The sequence below is a fragment of the Macaca mulatta genome, chromosome 19 (genome assembly GCF_049350105.2).
Source record: "Macaca mulatta isolate MMU2019108-1 chromosome 19, T2T-MMU8v2.0, whole genome shotgun sequence".
Lineage (NCBI taxonomy): Eukaryota > Metazoa > Chordata > Mammalia > Primates > Cercopithecidae > Macaca > Macaca mulatta.
In genome coordinates, this window is record NC_133424.1 from 3214383 (window position 1) to 3223186 (window position 8804).

Here is an 8804-nt window from a genome sequence, read left to right on the forward strand (position 1 = left end):
AGTGCTGGGATTACAGGCGTGAGCCACTGTGCCCGGCCCTACACCTGGCTAATTTTAAAAAAAATTATTTATGGCTGGGTGCAGTAGCTCACTCCTGTAATCCCAGCACTTTGGGAAGCCGAGGCGGGTGGATCACGACGTCAGGACCTGGATTGTGAGGAGTTCGAGACCATCCTGGCCAAGATGTAAAGCCCCATCACTACTAAAAATACAAAAATTAGCCAGGTGCAGTGGCGGGCACCTGTAACCCCAGCTACTCGGGAGGCTGAGGCAGGAGAATCACTTGAACCTGGGAGGTGGAGGTTACAGTGAGCTGAGATTGTGCCACTGCACTGGGAGACAGAGAGAGACTCCGTCTCAAAAAAAAAAAAAAAAAAATTATTTGTAGAGATGGGAGTCTTGCAAGGTTGCCCAGGCTGGTCTCGAACTCCTGAGCTCAAGCGATCCTCCCAACTTGGCCTCCCAAAGTGCTGAGGTTACAGGCATGAGTCTACCCTTAGAGACAGAGGCTGCAGTGAGTCATGATCACACCACTGCACTCCAGCCTGGGCAATAAAGGGAGACCCTGTCTCAAAAAGGAAAAAGATGGCCGGGCACGGTGGCTCAAGCCTGTAATCTCAGCACTTTGGGAGGCCGAGACGGGCGGATCACAAGGTCAGGAGATCGAGACCATCCTGGCTAACATGGTGAAACCCCGTCTCTACTAAAAAATACAAAAAAATAGCCGGGCGAGGTGGCGGGCGCCTGTAGTCCCAGCTACTCGGGAGGCTGAGGCAGGAGAATGGCGTAAACCCGGGAGGCGGAGCTTGCAGTGAGCTGAGATCCGGCCACTGCACTCCAGCCTGGGCGACAGAGCGAGACTCCGTCTCAAAAAAAAAAAAAAAAAAAAAAAAAAGGAAAAAGAAAAAGAAACCAATCTCATTAGAGGATATTGATATCTTGACCTCGTGATCTGCCCGCCTCAGCCTCCCAAAGTGCTGGGATTACAGGTGTGAGCCACTGCGCCCGGCCCTGGCCACGTTTTTTGTTGTCGTTCTTAATTTAAATGAATGCAGAAACCTCTATGCTGGATAACTGTTTTAAAATTTATTTTGTTTAAAGCCGAGTGAGGTGGCTCACACCTGTAATTCCAACACTTTGGGAGGCCGAGGCAGGTAGATCATTTGAGGTCAGGAGTTGGAGACCAGCCTGGCCAACATGGCGAAACCCCATCTCTACTAAAAATACAAAAAATTAGCCAGGTGTGGTGGAGGGCACCTGTAATCCTAGCTACTTGGGAAGCTAAGGCAGGAGGGTCACTTGAACCCGGGAGGTGGAGGTTGCAGTGAGCTGAGATCACGCCACTGCTCTCCAGCCTGGGTGACAGATTGAGATTCTGTCTCAAAAAGAAAGAAAGAAAGAAAGAAAATTATGACAGGATTACGCATATCGATTATTCCTCTCACCTCAGGCTCCAAGATGGTCTCGGTGACTCTGTTATTGATCTCATCTTTTACTTTATTTTATTTTTAGATGCAGGATCTCACTCTGTTGCCCAGGCTGGAGTGCAGTAACATGATCATAGCTCACTGCAGCCTTAAACTCCCGGGCTCAAGTGATCCTCCCATCTCAGCCTCTCACGTAGCTGGGACTACAGGTGTGCACCACCATGGTCCGCTAACTTTTAAAATTTTTGTAGAGATGGGGTCTCCCTATGTTGCCCAGGTTGGTCTCAAACTCCTGGGCTCAAGCAATCCTCCTGCCTCGGCCTCCCAAAGTGCTGGGATTACAGAGGTGATCTCTGGCACCAGGCCCAAAGATAATAGCGCACATTTCCTGAACGCTTACCTGATTGTGGGAATTTGATCCTTCAATGTCTCTGATGAAGCCTTAGTGTGACTGCTCCCATCTTACAGAGAAAGAAACTGAGACTGGAGCTCATTTTCTTTCTTTCTTTTTTTTTTTTTTGAGATCGAGTCTCATTCTTGTTGCCCAGGCTGGAGTGCAATGGCACAATCTCGGCTCACTGCAACTTCCACCTCCCAAGTTCAAGCGATTCTCCTGCCTCAGCCTTCTGAGTAGCTGGGACTACAGGCATGCGCCACCATGCCTGACTAATTTTTATATTTTTAGTAGAGATGGGGTTTCACCATGTTGGCCAGGCTGGTCTTGAATTCCTGACCTCAGGTGATGCGCCCGCCTTGGCCTCCCAAAGTGCTGGGGATTACAGGCGTGAACCACCACCGCGCCTGGCCCGGCTGGAGCTCATTTTCTGAGCTCAAAGGCACAGAGTTCAGAGTCTCTTGCGGATATTCCAAGATACTCCAGATATTCCAAGATGCCTGGAGCCAGGACTGGCACAGGAGGGCTTGGGGTCTAGAAAGAGAAGGCTGTAGGGTGGGGGACCATGGGAGACCCGGCAGTTGGTCTGGGAGAAAACAAGGCCAAGTCAGTGTTGACAGAGAAGTAGGATTTTCCTGGTGAAAACCAGAGGAAGACAGCATCTCAGGTGGAGGAAAAAGCTGACAAAGGCCCGGCCTCTTGGAGAGGAGGTTGTTATGACTGGCATGGGGGACACACAGAGGAAGGACTTGGACACAAATTTTCTGAGGCCCTGCTTTGCTCGCCTTATTTTATTTCATTTATTTTATTTTTGAGACAGATTCTCGCTCTGTCTCCCAGGCTGGAGTGCTGTGGCGTAATCTCAGCTCACTGCAACCTCTGTCTCCCAGGTTCAAGCGATTCTCCTGCCTCAGCCTCCCGATTAGCTGGGATTACAGGCGTGCACCACCATGCCCTGGTAATTTTTGTATTTTTAATAGAGACGTGGTTTCACCGTGTTGGCCAGGTTGGTCTTGAACTCCTGACCCCAGACGATCCACCTGCCTCAGCCTCCCAAAGTGCTGGGATTACAGGTATGAGCCACTGTGCCCAGCCCTTATTTTATTTATTTATTTGAGATGGGGTCTCACTCTGTTGCCCAGGCTGGAATGCAATTGTGCAAGTCTGGCTCACTGCAGCCAGGAACTCCTGGGCTCAAGTGATCCTCCTGCCTCGGCCTCCGGAGTAGCCAGGATTACAGGTGTACACAACACACCCCATTCTTTTTTTTTTTTTAAAGACAGAGTCTCACTCTAGCACGATCTCGGCTCACTGCAATGTCAGCTTACTGCAACCTCTGTCTCCCAAGTTCAAGCCATTCTCCTGCCTCAGCCTCCAGAGTAGCTGGGATTACAGGCATGTGCCACCATGCCCGACTGATTTTGTATTTTAGTTTCTTCATGTTGGTCAGGCTGGTCTTAAACTCCTGGCCTCAGGTGATCTGCCCGCCTCGGCCTCCCAAAGTGCTGAGATTACAGGCGTGAGCCACCGTGCCCGGCCTTTTGTTTTGAGATGGAATCTCTCTCTGTCACCATGCCATGTGCAGTGGCATGATCTCAGCTCACTGAAACCTCCATCTCCTGGGTTCAATCCATTCTCCTGCCTCAGCCTCCTGAGTAGCTGGGATTACAGGCACGCGCCACCATGCCCAGCTAATTTTTGTGCTTTTAGTAGAGACGGGGTTTCACCATGTTGGTCAGGCTGGTCTCGAACTCCTGACCTCATGATCTGCTCTCCTTGGCCTCTTAATGTGCTGGGATTACCCAGCCTGCAATACTTTTTAAAAACAAAAATCAGGCCGGGCGCGGTGGCTCACGCCTGTAATCCCAGCGTGAGGGAACAAAATATCAAAATTGTAAAAAAAGACAGAATCTGACTTTGCACTTATCCCACTCACCTCCCTGACCTTCCCTATCTTCAGCTCATGTTGGCCGTATTGGTCAGGCTGGTCTGGAACTCCTGACCTCAGTTGATCTGCCCGCCTAGGACTCCCAAAGTGCTGGGATTACAGGCGTGATCCACCGCTCCCGGCCGATTTAATTTTTAAAATTAAATTATAAAATATAAATATATATGTTGCCTGCGTAAAACATTGCATATATAAAATTATATGAAACGTTGCAACTGCCACGGTCCCCTTATCCCCCGCCTCCAGCCCAGTGCCCCGCCCGTCCATCCCTCTCTTCCGGCGCTGAGGGCGCAGAAACTCTGCGCGGCCACCAGATGGCGCCGCCGCGCCTCGCAGCCCCGGGACATTTCGTGCCCCCCGGCGGTGGGCGGCGCGGAGGAGGCGGGATGCGTCAGCTGGGCTCGCGGGCCAGGGAGCCGGGGAACCGGGGAAACCGAGCCGCAGGGCCGAGGCCAGACCCCAGGCTGGCGGGGGAGGGGACTCAGATGTGAGTCACCCGGGAGCCCCCAGTCGACCGTGGGAGACGTTGTCATGCGGGGCCTGCCCGCTTCGTTCCTAAGCAGCCTTCCTGGGGCGGCGGAGTCCTGCAGGCGGCCGTGCCTGGCGCACAGGCGTGGCTCCAACACGAACTAGCCTGTGGCCTCACCAAGCCTCAGTTTACCCTTTTGCATAATGCACATAAGCATCTCCCCTGCTTCTCAGGTCTTGGATTAAATCATCCATGAATCGGGAGGGGTGGAGGGTGCCAGATCCGCACCACGCTCAGTGCAGGTCAGCGCCCACCCCGGAGTGAGAAATAAAGGTGGCCGTCATCCTTGCACGTGGGCCTGGGGTGGCGGCGTGCAGCCGCAGCCTGCACCATTCCCCCCAACAATGGCTTTCTCCTCGGCCTGGAGGCCTCCGCACGCGCAAAGCCTGGAACGCCAGGCAGCTGGCGGGGGCGGGGCCACGCCACCTGCACCTCCCACGCGCGCCCCACCCTGAAACTCGCGGGGTCGGCGAGGGGGCGCCCGCTTTCTTCTCCAGAGTGCCCCGGGCTTTGCAACCTCCCACTTTCGGGGCCCTGGAGGAGGCCTCCCGCGACCACCAGGTGACAGATGATGTGTATTGAGCGCTTACTGTCAGCCGTATTTTATGTCATGCTCTGCAAACCAGCGAGGCCGGCGCTGCAGCCCCATTACTCAGACAGGAATATAGAGGCCGGGAAAAGCGAAATCACCCAGGGGCTGGGGTCGCCGCAGCCAGGAGAGACTCCGGTCATCACCACCACCTGGGCGAGATCAGGCTGCAAACGGGGCCCCTTCCCGGTGCAGCCCCTCCACCCCCAGCAGAACTTGGGAAAGGAGCAGTCCGGGACTCTCCGCGCATCGGGAGGGGATTCCAGGCCCCCCCCGGCGAAAGTCCGGGCCGCCTCGCGCGCTGGAAATCCCGCGCGCGCCCCGAACCGCGGCTCGGCTGCCGGGAAATCAGGAGAAAAAAACTTCTGCTTTTTTTTTTCTTTTCTGGCATTCGCGGTCACCTACCCGGCCCCCGCGCGCCCTCCTCCCGGTTCTCGCCCCCACGTGGGGCGCCCCCACACGGCGCTCCGCCCCCTCCCCGCCGTCGGCCAACCGCAGAGCTGTCTGCACTCTCCGTTGTCCTTCCACCAATAGGAGGGGTGAATGACTCCACTGAGGCCACGCCCCAGCCGTCAAGTCTATAAAAGTCGGTGCCGGAGGCTCCCGGCTCAGATCGCCGAGGCTTCGGACTACGGTTGGTTTCTGCAACTTCCCGGATTATTTTCGCCAAGGACTTTGCAACATTTTTTTCCGCCTTTTCTGGAAGGATTTCGCTGCTTCCCGAAGGTCTTGGACGAGCGCTCCAGCTCCGTGGGAAGGTTTTGGGCTTTCTGGCGCGGATTTTGCAATTTCTCCCTGGGGACTGTCGTGGAGCCGCGTCCACTGTGGATTATAATTGCAACATGACGCTGGAAGAGCTCGTGGCGTGCGACAACGCGGCGCAGAAGTAAGTAGCCGGGGCCGCCGCCGTCTGAGGTCGGCCGGGACGGGATGGGTCGGGTTGGGCCGGGCCGGGAGCGGAATGTAGCACCCGGTGGTCCGCCCGTCACTGATCCCTCTCTCCTGGCCTCAGGATGCAGACGGTGACCGCCGCGGTGGAGGAGCTGTTGGTGGCCGCTCAGCGCCAGGATCGCCTCACAGTGGGGGTGTACGAGTCGGCCAAGTTGATGAATGTGTGAGTCAGACCCCCTCCCCGGGCCGGGCGCGGGTGGGACCGGACCTCCCCTCCGCTCTGGACGCTTTCCACACGCTTGTCTCGCATGGGGCTGGGACTTCCCCAAGTGCCACCCGCTGTGGATGCAGAGCTCCTCTGCTGTTTTGTGGATTGGGGGCTGCCGTATCCTGATGCATCGTCTGCAAGCGCCCCTCCCGCTGTGGGCCTGTCTCCCCACACCCCACACTTTGAACCGTGTGCCTTCCCCGCCCCCCACCGTCACCAGCTTGCAGAGGCAATCCCCTGCACCCCTGCAGTTTCTCTTTTGCTCTTGCACGCTCCTTTTTTTGCAAACTCCCCCTGCACGGTGGCCTCTCCCCTGTTCCCGGCTGACCCACCCCTTCCCTTTGGCCCCCTCAGGGACCCAGACAGCGTGGTCCTCTGCCTCTTGGCCATTGACGAGGAGGAGGAGGATGACATCGCCCTGCAAATCCACTTCACGCTCATCCAGTCCTTCTGCTGCGACAACGACATTAACATCATGCGGGTGTCGGGCATGCAGCGCCTGGCACAGCTCCTGGGAGAGCCGGCCGAGACCCAGGGCACCACTGAGGCCCGAGACCTGCATTGTCTCCTGGTCACGGTGAGTTGGGCCTCTGCCCTGACCTGCCACGCCCGGGCACCTGGGCTGGTGTTTGTCAACAAAGTCGGGCTGACTGGTCCTGCACAGCTCAGCGTTCAACCATGCTTGGCATGTCCCGTGGGCAGCCGGGCTGGGGCCTCCTCACCCAGGGAGCTATTTTGAGCCTGCCTGTTTTCCCCACACATGGGGCCTTGGGAGAGGGAGGCTCCCACTAAACCCCTTCTTTTCCCCTCCCACAGAACCCTCACACCGACGCCTGGAAGAGCCACGGCTTGGTGGAGGTAGCCAGCTACTGCGAAGAAAGCCGGGGCAACAACCAGTGGGTGCCCTACATCTCTCTTCAGGAACGCTGAGGCCCTTCCCAGCAGCAGAACCTGTTGAGTTGCTGCCAAAAACAAAAAATAAAATAAATATTTGAACCCCCCTCCCCCCCAGCACAACCCCCCCAAAACAACCCAACCCACGAAACCATCGGGGGCAGAGTCGTTGGAGACTGAAGAGGAGGAGGAGGAGGAGGAGAAGGGGAGTGAGTGGCCGCCCCCAGGGCGGAGATCGGGGAGCTGGCGGCCGCCGATCCGATGGAGGAGAAGTGGGGACCCAGGCCAGCAGGAGACAGGACCCCGGAGCTCAGGCCTTGGGATGGAGCAGAAGCTGGAGGGGTGGGGCACGCTGCCGCCTTCCCTATCATGGAAGGTCCAGACTCTCCACTTGAGGGTGGAGTGAGACTGACTGCAACCCCCACCCTCCTTGAGACTGGAGCTGGCGTCTGCAGACTAGAGACCTGGTTGAACTTGGTTGGTGCTTGTCTGCACCCTCGACAAGACCACACTTTGGGACTTGGGAGCTGGGGCCGAAGTTGCTCTGTACCCATGAACTCCCAGTTTGCGAATCATAGAGACAATCTATTTTGTTACTTGCACTTGTTACTCGAACCACTGAGAGCGAGATGGGAAGCACAGATATCTATATTTTTATTTCTACTCTGATGACCTTGTAATAAATTTCTAAAGCTTCTGGGTGCTTGTATGTTTTCGGCTTCTGAGAACAACCGGGACCCCTGCCCCCTCCCCTGGGACACGCTTCACACCCCCCCTCCCCACCTCTCCTCCGCAACCCCTGCCAGCTCACCAGGAAGTGTTACTCAAACCCCTGTTAGCAGCTCCAGGCTCCCGTGCAAAACAGTACCTCTTCTCTGCAGCAGGCGCCTCCACCGACTCCAACAAATCTATGCCTCTTTTTTTTTTTTTTTTTCCCTCTCCTCCTACCCTGTAGCAATTAAGAGACCGGTTTATTACGAAACCTGGCCGCCGTGCCACCGCTGTTACTGGCTGTGCAGGAGCCAGCCCTAAGCTCTGGGCACATATGGAGGCATTTCGGCGGGAGGGGGTGCTGGCTGCAGCCCCTGACCGCCCCGGCGGCCGCCACCGCAGCCCAAGGTCCAGAGCGGTCAATGGGGCACCTGGGACCACACAGCGAGGTGAGCTCAGGACTTGCAAGGAAGAGCTCCTTTGGAGGATTCCGCAGGGAGTGCCCCGCACCCACCACAGCCGTCTCCATCCCAGGATAGGCCTCTCTTTTGCACTAAAGAAAAGAACTTTTTTTTTTTTTTTTTTCCGCAAACTAAAATCAACAAGCAGAAAAATACCCCAGGAAGTCGGCCTCCGGGCCAGCTGGCCTTGGCACAGTGCTGCGTTTTGCCTCTAAACCGAAACTGCGAGCCCTGGCCAGCCACCTCCTACTTCTCCCAAAGTTGCAGGCGCGGTGGTGACTCCCCCTGCCCCAGGCTGGGAGCGTGGCCCAGCCCTTCCGTGCCCGGCCTCAGTCTTCCCGCCCCGGGTCTGCAGGATGGGCCCGCCCTGGCCGGGCGCAGGGACGACCTTGGCTCCCCTCTGCCATGCAGCCCCAAGCCTGAGAACTAAGGAGGAGTGTGGAGAGGGTGGGGTGGTCCTGCCCGCAGGCCGCGACCTTTCCACGGAGCCTCACGTGGGCGCATGAGGAAAACCCCAGCGGCTCCCTGGGAGTCACGGGGATCGGGGGAGCCCCGGCGGGGGAGGGCGAGAGAGGGAGGGGGAAGTCCCAGAGGGAGAAGGGGGGAGGGGGGAGGGGATCCCGCCTGGGGCTAGGAGGAGGGGAGAACTGAAGTGGGGAAAGGGGAGCCCAGAAGGGGAAGGGGAATCCCCC

The 8804-nt window shown here is 56.9% G+C and overlaps 1 protein-coding gene across 1 annotated transcript; it reads left to right on the forward strand.

Annotated features, from left to right (window-relative positions):
• The first annotated feature begins 5570 nt into the window (after positions 1 to 5570).
• GADD45B (growth arrest and DNA damage inducible beta) lies at positions 5571 to 7058 on the forward strand. Its single transcript, NM_001260874.1, is given in 4 exon segments — positions 5571 to 5773; positions 5900 to 6001; positions 6401 to 6623; positions 6863 to 7058. Coding segments are annotated over 4 exon segments (483 nt in total). The 5' UTR covers positions 5571 to 5729; the 3' UTR covers positions 6977 to 7058.
• Positions 7059 to 8804: the final 1746 nt, after the last annotated feature.